The following is a 16,348-nucleotide window of genomic DNA, read 5'->3' on the forward strand; positions in this document are numbered from 1 at the left end:
GGTAACATGTCCCACCAAGATAAACTGAAAGAAAAAGTGGTGCAAAAGCCTAAACAGACACCAATATTTCATTGAAGTTTTAAATACATTTATTTTAAAGCATAAAAACACCATAGCCTTTTGTTTCCTTCCTGTTTTTTGTGTGTTTTATGGTGGATAGGTTTTGTAGCAACAAATGAGGACTGTGTTAACAGGGTTTTCGACCAGTATTCAAAATCTCTTTCTCCCTTTCTGTCTCTCACACACACATATTGCCTTTATTTATTGGAATTTAGTTGATAATCAGGAAATATATTTATATAAAATAAGCATAAAAGTTGTCTTCTTTATTTTATTGGATGTTTGCAACCAGCCATGGATGCAGAGGATAGGGCATTAGAGAGTTACTCACTTCTAGTATCGGGATGTCTCTGAGCCCAGATCAAGCAGTGAGATGTCCAATACTAGATATTTCTTTTTGGCCTCATTTGCTAGGAGAGCTTTGTCTGACTTCTTCTGGGCTCCTCCCGAGATTACCTAGTGGGGTTCTCTCAGTCCTGGCCACTCTCCTGAGGATAGTTGTGAGACTTCGCATTGGTACATTCATAGTTATTGAAGAAGACAACTCCTCTTCTGCTTCTGCATCCACTTCTATCTCTAGTGTTGGGTAGTGCTTCTCTGTTTATTAAAATTCTTGATTTACTCATTGCTTTTATTTTCAGTTATTTTTCTTTTCTTTTGGCTCTGAGTGCTCGAGCACTCCCACACTGCTACTTTGAGTTGTATCTCTAGTCTTATTGGTCTATTTTCGGTCATCCATGGATATTGTAAAATTGTCCATTTTGTTTTTTGAGGAAGGAAAATGCCTACTTTACTAACGGATACTGGCCTAGCCTTTATTAATGCAATTTCAAGACCCTGATGTGAAGCTGCTTCATTGTATGCATAGTCCATACAAAACCTGGCCACCTGTAACAACCCGCTGGTGATCTGTAAAGGGGCAGACTTCCACTCTTGTCAGATGCCTTTGGGTCTTGGGCCGTTGACTTGTTTCCTTATGTCCAAGGAATAAGAACTCTTATCTAATATTATATATATATATAAAATTATGCACAGTTCCATTTTCTCTGCTTCCTAAAACTTTTAAAGTGGCATTTTCTGAAGTTTGTACTCCAATCCAGTCTTGTCAGATGCCTTTGGCTCTTAGGCTGTTGACTTGTTTCCTTATGTCCAAGGAAGAAGAGCTCTTATCTAACATTATAATATATATATATATATATATATATAATTATGCACTGTTCCATTTTCTCTGCTTCCTAAAACTTTTAAAGTGGCATTTTCTGAAGCTCGTAGTCCAATCAGTGACGGTAGCTGTTGACTCATGATCCTGTCAATAACCGTAGCTGTTCACTCATTGTCCTATCACTATTACTAACGATGGATCGTACTCCTTTCTGTAACCATTTTCTCTGCTTTCTAAGACTTTATCCCTTCCAGAACCTCGTAGCCCTTTCTGTAACCGTATATGTAGAGCTCCTACACTACTGTTCTGACTTGTATTTCTAGTCCATGCCTAATTTTCATCACTCATGAGTCATGTATATTAATAAAATTATCTTGTCTTACTATATCTGGAAAAACACTCACACACACTATTAATCACAATTCCATTTTCTTCGCTTTCTAAAAGTTTGAGAGTGTCGTTTTTGAATCTTGTACTCCTTTCAGTAATCATAGCTGTTTGCTCATTTTGTGCAAGTTGGCTTTATCCAGTCTTTTAAGTGCATTCTCTTTACGTGAAAACATGAACAAGATTTGGTGCTATATCACTCAAATCTTTGCTTATGTTGACAATAACTAGGGTATTGAGCTAGACTCACCAGAATTTGGGATTGTGAAGGCTCGTAAGTGGCCTTCATTTGGGAGTTTCCTAGGATAATGCAGATGGATTGCTAGATCATCACTTCTGGTCATCCAGGCTCTAGCTCAGTAAGCACTCTAGCAGAAAAAGATAAGATGGGGATGACATGGATCCGCTTAATTTGATTAATCTGGATTCTGGACTCTGGACTCTAGTATGACTTGTTCATTGTCCAATTTCTGCTAGATGTGTCGTATGACTCTAGTATGACTATGTGCTTGTAAATTTCACATTTTCCAAACACATAATACAGTTTGCACAATATTATATTTCCAGTGTTCTAGATTATTAGATAGCAGAGGAATCTATAGACCATCACGATGTGAATGTGAGATGTTTTAGTTTGATTGAGCTGAAATATGATGTTATTTGAGGTTTAGTATTCCACAATTCAACATGATTGTGAAGATTTGAATCTATTTTATTTATGTTTTGCATTGTATCTCTTTGTGCTTGAAAGAAATGGATTTCTTATATGTTCCATTTGCTCTTTTGCTAGCTGCTGTTATTCAGAAAATTAAGACTTTTTGGATATAATTGAGCCGAATATCACTGGTGAAGTCTCTATTATGTGCCATATTTTATGGTGACTATCTTTGCAATCATGTTGCAGGATGATCAAACACAGCAAAGCCCTCCCTCTCCTGAAATGTATCCTCAAATGGAGGACAGTGGCAGTGAAGGTTCAACTGATGATGAAGTGCTGCAGTTACGGGAGGATGGATATCATGATGCACAGAATGACCTTGAGGCTGAGCTCGAGGATGACCCTGATCGTGTGCTTAGTGGGACTCTCAGTGAAAGCAGCGGCAATGGGGGCAGTGACTTATATGATTACAAGGTTTGTAGTGATTGGTGTTATTGCTTTGCTTCTATGTAGTCTTTTATTGTTAAATTGTGAACATTTTGTTTTCCTTTTTTCAATCTTTCAACTTTTTGAGTCGCAGCTTAGTTTGTCACTGTATGAACTCCAAAAGTGTAGACTCTTTATTGACCTATTATTACTTTTAGCATTCAAACCAACATTTTATCGATTTTAGATGAATATTTGAAAAATTCATATTTTTCTTCATAATTGATTATAACTTGGAAATTTTGACTGCATTTTCGTTCACTATTGAGATGAATGTGACATCTTTCATGTATAATGTGCAAAGCTAGCAAGTTTTCTTTTTTATATTTTCATTACGCACGTTCTTTTGGGTTGAGCTCTCCTAGTTAAAATTAATGGGCTTTGCTTCCCTGTATGATGATAATGTAGATCATCTCGTTACAATATTTGTTGCATCTTCCGTAGTAATTATTAGGGCAATCTGTACGTATGGGCATGACTTATGTCATTATTACTTATGATTATGTATAAGGCCATTCTTTATTATTTTATTGTGCTACTAAGTATGGTTAAGCTCAACCCAGTCAAAATTTATATGTAGGATTAGTAACCGTCTTTGGGATATGTGCCCTTGTTTTGGGCCGTGTGCCCTTGCTTTTGGGCCTATAACTCCCTCTTGAAGGAATGCCTTCATGCTTGAAGTGACACATCACTTGAGTTGTGTATAAATACACAAATCAGGTTTGTTTTATTATCTCATCTTGTGATTTTGTTCTTATAAAGTGTTTTAGGCCTAAGGGCATGTATATCTTTGTTGTTCTCTTGTGCTTGGCATTTCTTTATTTTATGTGTATGTGTGTGTTTCTTGGGTAGCACACTTGTACTTGAGCATATTTTTCTCTGTAATGCACTATGTTTAGCTCCTTTTAGTGCACTTGTGTTTGGGTCATTGAAAAATTTGGGTTTGTTTTGGTTCAGTTTTATTCCTTGCTTTTGTTTGTGAATCTCCACATGGTATCATTGGTGGTGTGAACCTTAGTCTCTCAAATCTCTTGGCTGATCTGAAAACCATTTGCTAGTGGCATCATCTCTTATGATTTAGAGCTAGGTTTGTAATGGAAGTTCACTTTCTAGGGGTTTTATAGTATAAAATTTAATTAATTTTTTGAGTCTTATAAATTTCTCGTAGATCCAAATGGATCCATCTTATATTGCACATATGGTTATGAACTTTGCATATTGGTCTTCCTCCACTTGACAAGAATGGATTTTTCACTGTAAAGCTACTAGGCATATGATAAAACACAACACCTCTTTGATCATCAACATTGGCGTAGTGGTGAGAAAGTGATCATAACTAAACTTTGCTTGTTTTACAATGTGGTGATGTTCTCATTGATACTATCCAATTTGGGAAAGTCCTTCATGTTCAAGGAGTAAGACCTATGCTCCTCTTATTTACCACATCACTCACACCAACAAAAAGAAATTGCCACTTTATCACGGAAGTGGGATTGGCCTTCAAAAGAAATTTCCCCCACTTGTGACATGATATTCCTTCAATTTTCAGACCCAACTAGGAGCGCCCCCCTAGAGTGGTGTTATCTAGTCTTTGGTTCGAGTGTGTGGTAGAGTACAAGCTCCCTTCTTGGTTGAAGCTCCCTGTTGGAATGGTTCAACCCTTCAATTTTCAGACCCAACTAGGAGCACCCCCCTAGAGTGGTGTTATCTAGTCTTTGGTTCGAGTGTGTGGTAGAGTACAAGCTCCCTTCTTGGTTGAAGCTCCCTATTGGAATGGTTCAACCCTCGTTGGAACGACCAACCTACAACAAAAAGACAGCGAGCTTGCACCCTAATTTGTCTCTTACATGTGATTATGTAGCCCCTCAATGGCTCAATTTTGTAGTTTTTGTGTGATCTTGCTTAATGGAAATTTTTTTAGATTAGACTAAATAACACAATAGATCAAGAAAATAAGAGATAGTAAGAGCCGACCTAGACAATGCACAAATATTACATAGGTTTGCAAATGAAGTTCTTTTATTAATGGAACTAATCTTGCAAGACAACAACAACTCTAGAGGGGAGGGCATCCTTTTATAAAACTTTTATGATAGCTAGATAATGGCTAGCTAATGGCTAGTTGGACTCCTCTTTATATTTACTAGTCATCCACATGTTGGGTACGTAGTAATTTTTATTAAAATATTGCAATACATTCATGAGTTTGCCCACTAAGGGGTTGAATTGACTCAAGATTCCTTTGGAGGTCCAATGTCCCCTTTGCTTATAGTTTGGAAGTTGGAGAATGGACCAATGATGCCCCAACATTCCATTGACTATGCATAACAGCTAGTTTGAAGCTCTAAAGGTTACGTTTTAGCTTAAATGTCTAGTAGTAAATCGATTTCACCACCCTTGCTTGAGATCTCCAACGACTTGATGAATTTGTTAATTTTTCTACCTGAGTTTGCGGTAACTAGACTTTCATTTGCGTCTTGCTTCATTTGAGCAAATCATGCCCCTTGTTGCTGGATCATCACTGCCTTTGCGACATTATCACACCCACCTAGTAGATCTCTTGCCCTTGTAAATTTAGAGAAAATGAGACGTGGGTTCTGTTCCTCTTCTTCGTTAGACCAATTTTGACGAAATGTATGCACAAAACTGCCCAACGTTGTCCCTATTCTGCCACCTACAAACTCGTAAAACCTGTTGACCAACTTTGACCAACTATAATTTGTCACTGCCTTCACTAATTGGAGAAATACTACGTGGCATGTCATCCCCTCATCAAGCTGAACAATATGGGACGAAGTTGACATTTTGACTTCTAGGACCACTTGCATTGAGAAATGCAAACTACCTTGGGAAGCAGGAAATGTTGACGTTGTGAGACTGCCATGTATGAGAATTGTCTGAGGGATATTGCGCCAAACCCAAGGCCACATACAAACTCAATACACATAGCCAATGCGGCAAGACATACTCGGACCTTGATGATGGCTGGACTAGCCCATACCTCGATGATCACCCCTACAAAAACAAGCTCCCTTTGAACCATGTGTCCTGAAGTAAGTGCATCCAAGGCCTTCCAATCCTATCATTGATGAAAAGAGATAGAGATGAATCTAAAGGGATTGACCATGTTCCGACCAAACACAAGATCAAGGACAACTAATATGGGGCTTCACATGGTTTTTACAAGGCTTTTGACTTGTGACCTTAGGCTTGAATTAGTGGTGAAATGTACTACAAAAATATGTATTTACCGTTGTTGACATGTGGGTTAATAGCTCCATTCAATTCCATGCTTTCATTTGTGAATCTCAAACATCTTGTTCATTTTGATAGGTTGGATGCTTATGTAATGTCCTCATTTTTATTTTTCTCCATAGTACAACCAAGGTGGATTTCCAGGGCAGGTTGGTGGAGCAAGTTTATGTCATCAGGGTCCCGGTGGAGTTTTGAGGAGTTTTTATGGGGTTCGATGGCATTCGCTTGGCATATTCATCATCATGAGTAGTTCTGCACATCTTGTTTTTGGTTCCGTGACTTTTTGATAATTCCCATAAAACAGGGTTATTATTGGGCATAACTTAATTAATTACGTTCAAGGTGGCATTCTGAGAGGAATATTTGACAGAACACCTTAGTGTAATAGCTCATTGGAACAAGAATGAGAAGATCTACAAAATGGGATCCTGAGAAGTGATTTCTGGTGGATGGGAGAGAATATGGTGGGTGATTTACCATTTTCCTTGATTAAAAATGACTTTAATAATTAATTAGTCATTTAATTAAGGAAAAATAATTAATTGGAGGAAATGGGCCAAAAGTGACTTAAGTGAAATAAAATAAATTTAAAAGATCACTTAAGATAAAGTCAATGGAGGAGCTTCTAGAATAATAATAAAATAAGATGCTTCTAGAGGCTTGGAGATCTATCCATCAGATCTATAAAAGAGGAGGAGGAGGTCATTTGGAGACATCTTGGATTTGTAATTTCTTTTTGTGGAGAGGTTTGAGAACCCGGTTCTCTACTTCAACAGTAGCCCCAGGACGAAAATCCTCGGGTGATTTAGAGAGATTGGGCGAGCACCCATCTCCCCTTGGTGAATTCATCAAGAATTCACAGGAGAGCTTAGCAGTGGCAGTTCAGTGCAGTTTTGGTGGAGGGATAGGGCAGCATTTGAGCATATTCTTCAGGCCAGTTCTATCTTTTAGCTATATCAATTGTTTTGACATGTAAAACCCCAATTTACATATTTTAAATAAAGCTGAGATTTCTTTCTGCTCATTATCGTTAGTTGCATGATCTATGTTGTTATATTTTACATGGCAATCCTCTGTTTATGAATGGAAATTTTATCTGAAGTATTTATGAATTAGAATTTCAAGAAAACCCCAAATTGTTCCATTTGGGACATTACAGTGGTATCAAAGCCTTGGCCTTGGCTTAGCCTATGGGTTTTCAGTTTCCAGTTGCAACGATTATTGTCGGAGGGTTTTGCCAGAGGCCAAAGACCTAGCTTTTGCGGCAGAATGAGGGTTTATTAAAAGGGGCGTATGATTTTATGTTTATGTTTTTTTTTTTCTAAATAAGATTAATCTATTAACATAAAGGGAGTAAAATTACAACGTGACCGAAGTCAAAAACACTGCCCTGAAGAGAGGCAAAGTTGTCAAGATAAGCATAGAAGGAGACTGCCCCATATCAGGGAGCTCAGTCTTGAACCAGTTATCGGAACCCACGCAGGGGAACAAGTTATGATCTTTTGGATATTGTAGAGTTTACAAAAATTCAAAAATGAACTAAAATTCCACATAGCAATCTGAACAAAAACTTGCCCAATAGTATGGGCTGCATGGCACGATAGCAAGGCAACAGTGGGCAAACTAATCATCTGGAGGCTCTTCAACTATACGGCACCAACCTGTATCAGGCAAATCCCCTGCAAGAGCAGCTTCAGAATTGGAAGGACCAGGATCAGTCGGCGCCATCTCCACCGCCTGAGCGCTTCGAGCTTGAGCATCTGGAACCTGTAAAGACGCGTTGCCAATCCCCATCTGGAGGTTCGAAGTCGGAACAGTGACAGAGCCAGGGCCCTCCTGATGAGAGCTAGACTCCCCCTCCTGGGCTTCCTCATGGAAGACAACCGAAATGTGAGCGGAAATCTTGGGGCGGTTCAGAGAGAAGGCACAGGATAGTCGCTGGCAGCAAGAAGACGCCCTCCCCCACTTCGGGTGTGAGGGTAGTGGCCGACAGAGAAATTGTTGGAAAGGGAAGGCGAATCTGAGGAAGGGCTGGAAGGCACGCGCCGAGGTTGGCCCCCGTGGGACCGCATTCTATGGTGACGACGAGGCATCGGGGAGATAGAAGCAGCAGGAGAAAAGCAAGGCGGGGCAGCAACAATGACACGGCTAGAGCAAATCAGAAGAACGACAAAGTGAAGGCCAGAGGCCCAAGAGAAAAACCAAGGGATTGACAGAGGCGGCTCCGCAGAAAGACCAGAGCGAAGCTTCAGAGCAACCTCCCCTTTCAAACTACAAGAGGCAACAGAGATGACGGAGCCAGCATTATATAGACATAAACCATAGCTGAGACCAGAAGCAGGAAAGTAATGCGGATGAGTCGACGAAAGCGGCTCCACAGCAAGCTCATAGCTGAGCCTTAAAGTATCAACCTCCTTCACACCTTGAGAAGCATGCGCCATAACTATTGCCATGAATGGAGCCGAGGTTTGAGACGAGCCGGAGCATGCGAAGGCATTAACCAGAGTGTCGGACAGGATGGGAGAGCCAGAGCCGCTTGACATGAAACAAATGAACACTGCACTTTCCAAATACCAAGAGCCTCCATTCATAAACCGAGTATTCATTCTGTACTGGGTAGGCAGGTGTCGTCCCACGTCGCGCCACCCCTGTCCCATCAGAATTGAATCCTGTTTATCCACCCGCATCCGGGGGAGCTGCGTCTCTTTGGACCAGAATTTTGCACTCCTATTCTTGATCATGATTCTGAATTATGTCCAGAGCTCTAGTGAGCATAGTGTGTGCCCATTTTCCACCCCCAAGTTAGCAAGTAGATCAACGACCTTATTGCCTTCCCATTTAACATGATTGAATATGATGAGCCGATTGGTGTGAAGCGATTGTTCAATTGCCTCCAATCTGGCTTCGAGTCTCCAACTGTTGGCAATTTTATGCGCATGTGCCCCATTGAGGAGTTGTTTGACCAGGTTAATGAGGAGTAGGGAGTCACCTTCGATCTCCAAAGGTTGGAAGCCATGTCGCTGGGAAAGGAGTAATCCTTGCCAGAGACCCTCCAGTTCAGCCGAGTTGTTAGTGTCCCAGCCAATGTTTCCAAAGTATATTAGGAGAGGCGAGCCCTCATGATCTCTGAATATGCCACCAAATCCTGCTTTACCGGGGTTGCCCTATGAAGCTCCATCGAAGTTGAGTTTGAAAGTGTGCTTTGGAGGGGGGGGTCCAAGAGTGCTTTCTGGTGTTGTTGCCTTCTGAAGGTCTGAGATTGTGAGTACTTTGAGGGAGTTGAATGTTCTAGTTTTCCCATATGACTTTCTCATTTGCAAGAGTGGGGAAATCGTTCGGGAGCCAGATTTGAAGCGCCAAGGTCTCTTTAAGATTGAGACCAAAGTTGCTCCAAATGATTTCTAAAGGAGTGCTTTGATCTTTGAATATGCGCTTGTTCCTTTCCTTCCAGATTGTCCAGAGGAGGAGGCTGGGAATCAAATTCCATAATTGGTTAAGAAGCTTGCTTTTATAAGGGTTCTGGAGCCAATGACGAATGGAGTTGATAATGCCTTTGGACCCTCTGCATCGTTTTTGGCAACGAAAGCTAGCCTTCTCCCATAGTTGGTTGGCAAGAGTGCAAGAGTCCAAGAGATGTTGGAGTGTTTTCCTGAGAATTACAATTGGGACACATAGAGGGCCCATGAAAGTTTCTATTCCTGAGATTGTCCCAAGTGAGGATTTTCCGATGCCCAACAAGCCAGAGGAAGAGAGAGACTTTGGGCCAAGTACTCGGTGACCAAATTCTGCCCCAGATAGGATCCAGGGGCGTTGCATCTTTGCATACAATGTTATAAGCCTCTTTGGTGGTGAAGGATCCTCTGGGGGTATATCCCCATCTTAATATATCCCTGCCTTCTGAAGATCTAATGCGCCGATTTTGGAGCTCCCTCTCTAAGACCTCCTTAGTCTGGTTATTTGCATTCCTGATCAGCTTGCCGATATGCTTCCATTGTCTATACCCTTGTTCTATCTCCGGAGTCCACTGTTGCTGGACATATTCCATTTGTTGCTCCTCCCCCTCTTGGCAAGGAGGCAGATTAAGGATGCCATTAAGCTTTGGTAGTTGGTTCCAGGCATTCATCCAGAACCCAGAGTGCTGCCGTTTCTTATTTCCCAAAAACTGTGTTGTTGGATCAACAAAAAGTGTTGTCTAGCAGCGTTCCATATTAGTGATCCTTTTTCAGTAGGAATGAATCTAATAAGCTCCTCCGTTGGTCTGTGATTGGCATATTTGGCTGTCCATATGGCTGCCCATGGCTTATTGGGAACAGAGAGCCATTGCCACCATATTTTTGTGCCCATGATTGCATTGCTGTGACTGGGATCTCGCAGACCTATACCCCCTTTTTCTTTTGGCTTGCATGCTGTGGTCCATTTTACCAAGGCCCATTTGCAATTTGTGCCTGTTGCACCCCAGAGAAAATTGCGCTGTAGAGCTTTGAATTTTTTAAGGACCCATTTAGGCGCTGCCAGGATTGAGAAAAGGTAGAGAGGCATTGCCTGTAGCACAACTTTGATTAGCACTAATCTGCTAGCTATGTTCAGAGTTCTGTACGTCCATAAAGTGAGACGAGATTCAAGTTTCTCATGGAGCATACGCCATGAGGTGTGCTTGATGGCAGAGTCTATATGGGGGGCTCCAAGGTATTTGGAAGGTAAGGAGGCTATGGAGAAGCCCAGAATGCGGGTTATAGCATGTTGTATGACAGGCGGGGTGTGAAAAAAGAATATCTGCGATTTAGCCGTGTTTATACTCATTCCTGAAGCGTCAGAGAAGTCATTCAAAAGGGATTTAAAAGGGGAGGCTTCTTGAGCAGAGGGGTACCCAAAAAGCATGTTGTCATCAACGAACTGTTGATGAGTAATGGCTGGAGTATTGTGAATGGATAAACCTTTAAGATTCTAGGAGAGGAGGGCTTGCTTGATATGGCGTCCCAAACCTTCCGCCATTATAACAAAAAGGAAAGGGGAGAGGGGATCTCCTTGTCTGATACCTCTGGAAGGACTGAAAGGTCGAGAGGGTATGCCATTTATGATGATAGAGAAGAATGTTATAGAAAATAAACTCAGAATCCAACGAACCCACATTGGGGAAAAAACGAAGGCTGTTAACATTTTTTGAATATAGGTCCAGCTCAATTTATCAAAGGCTTTAGAGAGGTCAATCTTGAGAATCATACCTGCCTGCTTGGAGTGCTTGAGGGAGTGTATGATTTCATGCGTGAGGATGATGCCGTCCAATATTTGTCTTCCTTCTACGTATCTAGATTGTTCAGGCGATATGCGCAAGGGCAGAAGCGGCTTCAACCTGTTGGCAATGACTTTAGATATCACCTTGTAAATGACATTACAAAGTGCGATTGGACGAAATTTGTCTGGAGTGCTGGTGTTCTCTTCTTTTGGGATAAGGGCGATGAAAGTTGAATTTAGGGAGGGCAGAAGCCAATGAAGAGTACGCGATTCCTCCACCACTTGCCACACCTCTTCTTTTATAAGGTCCTAGAAAGTGTGGAAGAATGTAGTCATGAAGCCATTTGGACCAGGAGCTTTGCCCTCCTTGAGCTGGTTCATAGCCAAATCCACCTCTTGAGGCATAACTGGTTGCAGAAGGAGTTGGTTGTGTTCTTCTGTGATGATTTTCGGCACATTTTGAGTGATCCTTTCTATAGCAGGCCGTCTATCAACTTGGGGTTCTTGATGGACCTCTTGGAAGTGACTGATGAACTCCTGTTCGATCTCTGCATGGTTTTCCACACTGTCCCCTCCTTGCTTTTGTATGAAAGAGATGGTATTGTGCATTCTTCTCTGTATTGTTGTTCTGTGGAAGAATTTAGTGTTCCTTTCTCCTCCTTTCAGCCATCTAATCCTTGATTTCTGCTTCCAAAGGATTTCTTCCTGCTTTCTTCTCTCCTCCAATTGATTGTGAATGTGCTTTTCCTGTTCCAAAGTCTCTTCCTGGTATCCCTCCGTGATTATCTGTTGCTGGAGTTCTCTCATTTCTCTGTTAAGATCTTGTTGAGCCTGGAAGATGTTGCCAAAAGTCTCTTGATTCCAATGTTTGATTTGGGATTTCAGGAATTTGAGTTTCTGCTGAAACTGAAACATTTTTGAGCCTTTTGGCGTAGGGAAGTTGTTCTAGGTAGATTTGATGAAGTCGTTGAAAGCGGGATGTGTGAGCCAAAAAGCTTCGAAACGGAATGGACGCCTGGTAGAGTTTCCTGGTCTTTGCCATTGGAGAGAGGTAGGCCAATGATCAGAGCCTGAGAATGGAAGAATTGATGTGAAGATGTCGCCTCCAAGATGCATTGCGTTATCAGAGATGAGGTATCTGTCTAGTTTGGAAGCAATTTGTTGCCTCCCAGCTCTGCAATTGCTCCAAGTGTGAATTCCATTGCAGATTTGCAGATCAATTAGCAGATTGTTTTGGATAAATTCTTTAAAGTGGCCATTTTCCAATTCCAGCTTAGCACGACCTCCCTGCTTTTCCTCCAGCTTGGTGATCATATTGAAGTTGCCTCCGATGATCCAAAGGGGATGGACTCTATTGAAGTTAAGCGCTTGTATTGTGTCTAGAAGAGCAATTTTGTTACTTGCCTCCTGTGGGAAATAAACATTGGTGAGATGGCCATTAATGTTGGTGCCGATTATATGAAAAGTAGCCTATATGATGTGATGGGAAGCATGAAAGTCTGAAAGCGTTATAGCTTGCGCGTTCCAAGCAATTGCCAGTCCCCCGGAGGCACCCGAGGCATCCACTACAACCGAATGACAACCCGGCCATGCTCTGGAGAGGATGTTTCCAAGTGTGTTACTATTACATTTCATTTCTTGCAAAAAGAAGATCTGGGGCTGCTCCTGCTTTATCATGTTTTTTATCATCCTGAGTTTCCCGGGGCTATTGAGCCCTCTTAGATTCCATGATGTGAGCTTCATGATTCATTATTAGTGGTGGCCTTGTAATACTTTGTCAGCTTTGCATATCTGCCTGAGTCTACCAGGATTTTCCCTATTGCAATAGTTCTTTGAAGATCCGTCTTTCTTCCACGTTTTTTGGAGTCTTTAGGAAGGAAGCTGCCATCCCATTGACTGCCCCACTGTATGCCCAGTTGTTGTTGTTGGTAAGCCCTGGAGATGATGACTTCCAGTGTACTGAGCTGATGCTCTTGAATCTTGTCTTAGTCTTTCTTTCTACATGCTTGCTCAAGCTCGAAAATGTCTAGTCCTCCCAAATCAATGCTTTCCGGTTCTTCTTCCATGTGTTGCGTTTGACTGCATTTTGTTGGGGTGATTGCTAGGTGCAGGGTTTGACCAGAGAAACTCTCTACATCCATTTCATTAGGTTTCCAATCAGGGTCCTTTCGAGCCGCCTCAGGGATTCCAATGCTATCTTTTAGGGGCAAGGGAGTGGGAGAGGAGCTAGAAAGAGGGGGGGGAGAGGACGAGATGAGCAACAATGAGATTGGCAGAGAGATCTGAGGTGGGTCGTCTGAAGTTTTACCAAGAACCTCAAAGCTGTTGCTTGTGGAGGGAATGGAGGCAGCGTCCTGCTGTGGTTTTTTCCGTTGGAAGGTTTTTTATGCGATCTTTTGCGGTTGGCGACCTTGGTGAAGACATCATGGGCCGACTTGTCTGAGGGGTCAGAGGCTTGGGGTTTAGCATTTAGAGGACAATCCCAGAAAAGATGCCCATGGGCATGACATTTACGACAGCGAAAAGGAACATGTTCAAAATCCAAGGGTTGGATCCATTCATAGTCATCATTGAAGAGACTTACCGAATCTGGAAGGGATTTGTCTAGGCGCATGAAGACACAAATATGAGCATAGGAGGTGTATCTGCACAGCTTCGTTTCTTCAACAATTTTTATAAACTCCCCCAGTCCCTTGCCAATGTCTCTAAGTGATTCTTCGTCCCAATATTCCGACGGGAGTGAGTACATCCTGATCCAGACTGGTACCCAGCTGAAATCCTCCTTGTCAGGGTTAAATCTCTCTACCCAGTCCCTTAAGTACAAACCAGCTGAGTTGAAGTAGGGACCTTCATCCACGACCCTGTTCCGATCTTCGATGCAAATGAAAATTGCAGTGAAAAACCCTTAGGTCCTAGCTGCAGGGTGACATGTCCCTTGGGTTTCCATTTGGCAGAGAGCCATCCTTGCAAAGCTTTTTTCAGTCGGCCAGAATCCAATAAATTTTCCAATGAGCGCATGTTCCTTCATGTACTGGATGTGTCCATTGATGCTTTGGCTGGGAAGTTCTATCTTGGGTCTTTCAGCCTCTATGGGTTTGCATGTCGCTGATGTAACCTTGGGCGTTTCCTGTTGCCCATTCTTTTCTTCTTGTACTTCACTGCGCCTGACTGACTGATCAGTGGAAGCATTTGCCTTTTCTTGCATTGGGGAGTCTCTTTTATCCGTGTCTTCATGCTCTGGACTAGTCGGCGTTGTCGTATTTTTCGCTGGAGGATCTCTTACAGTTGAAGGGGAAGGCTTTGAGGCCCCCCCCGAGGGAAAGCCATTGCAGAGCGGACTATGCCATCAGTTTGCAGTCACGATGAGGAGGGCGGACGGAGATTGGAGGAAGAGAGGGTTCAAACTGCGCCGTTGTAGGGGCGTGCAGAAACCCTAGGTTGCAGAGCGCCAAAAGATTTCCCAAACTCGAAAAAAATCGACTTTATGCATGCTTGATCAATTTTATGTTTATGTTATCAAGTGGAGCCATGAGAATTTAGTTTTATCAAAGTATAAATGAATTTTGTTTGGGTCACAAAGCGTAAAGGGGTGTGTGATCAAATGTTTATAGTTGGGGCTGAAAAAATTAAAATCGTTTTTGGTTTAATAAAAAGGGGGCTAGTTATTCTTCTAATCAAAGCTGCAGAGAAGAAATATTTTGAGCCGTCTAAGAATTTTAGAGGGATGAAATCATATTGTAAGATTGTTGGGATGAAAGTATTGACATCCAATTTTGTGAGAGTTGCCGTCAAATTCAGATCTGAATTACCAGTCAAAATCAACACTGAAGCAACAAAACTTATAACTTGTTGACTTTAATGTAAAAATACACAAGATGTATTTGTAATAATAATTTATTATATAGATAAAATGTACAAGTGATGTTTAATGTTACAATGAGGACCCGCATATATAGTAGGCAGGGGTCCTTTCACGATTGGGCATGTCATTTAGACATGCCTTTTCACTTAGCGTAATGACTATTTAACATAATCATTATTTTGATTTTTATTATTTACATGATTTATATATTTATTTTATTTATTATGAATTATATTCATAACATTGCCTCCTCCTTCGAAAAGCTTTTTCCTCAAAGCTTAATTGATGACACACTCTTCCACGTTGCCTACTTTTTTTGAGCATGTGTAAGTAGTACCATTGAACTTAATCCATTTTCCTCCCTCCCATGTTTTTTTTAATATAATAATGATTTTTTTCTAATTAAACCATATTATTATTATTATTATTATTATTTTTAATATTAATTATTATATAATAATTATAATTAAATTAATTATAATCAGTAATTAAATTAATTATGATTAGAGTGCTCATGGCAGGAAGGAATGGGATTATTTATAATCAAATACGAATGGGATGAATGGAAGGAATGGAAATGATGGGATGTGGCGGAAACGATAGGACGTGACATGGCTAGAAATGGCCAGAGACTCGATGGACACTTGGATGGTATGTCAGAAAGACATGGAGAGCAACGGAGTGACCGAGAACATGGCATGGTGGAAGAAGTGTATTGGTGGAAGGGGAGCATGACGTATTCAATGTGATGGACTGTCTCCAACAGTGGAAGATTGTGAGAATGATGCTCGAATGAACCCTATGTGCCCCAGAGGTCCAAGATTATATAGAACAGTTTGGTGAAATTGATTTAGCTTTTGCGAATTTGATTGTGGTCGGGCCTTATAATGTAAGAAGACAAAGTTCGTATGATTCCTTTGTGAGTAATTCTTTTCTCCTTGGACGCCATTATCGAATGTATTAAATTTACAAGGCCCAACTGACAATTTGCGTCGTGAATTCTTGCACATTCTCTGTCAAGAACTGCTAGGGTTTGTTGTAGGTAAACGTCGAGGTCGAGCTCATTGTTGAAGTTGTCGGCATTAGCCAACATGCCCAGGGAATATCGCACCCACTTAACCGAATCAGGGATCGATTCCCTGGGGCATCCTGCTTTTAGTTTACTCAATAAAAAACCATCTCTTGAGTTAATGATTGCGGGTTTGCCTTCAATTATAGAGCTTAGTTCATGGAGAGATCGTAATAA

At 41.4% G+C, this 16,348-nt stretch overlaps 1 protein-coding gene across 2 annotated transcripts in view; it reads left to right on the top strand.

Annotated features, from left to right (window-relative positions):
* LOC149251271 (rho GTPase-activating protein 7-like) overlaps positions 1-16,348 on the top strand; it is a 351,010-nt gene that overhangs the window by 168,936 nt on the left and 165,726 nt on the right. For both annotated transcript variants that reach the window (XM_089459324.1, XM_089459325.1), the window contains exon 13: positions 2,514-2,741. In XM_089459324.1, the coding sequence (XP_089315450.1) occupies positions 2,514-2,741 (228 nt within the window). The remainder of the gene's footprint in view (positions 1-2,513; positions 2,742-16,348) is intronic.

This window comes from Pinus tabuliformis, chromosome 7 (genome assembly GCF_031772625.1).
Source record: "Pinus tabuliformis cultivar Carrire ecotype Pingquan chromosome 7, CPIR1, whole genome shotgun sequence".
In the NCBI taxonomy this organism is placed as follows: Eukaryota; Viridiplantae; Streptophyta; class Pinopsida; order Pinales; family Pinaceae; genus Pinus; species Pinus tabuliformis.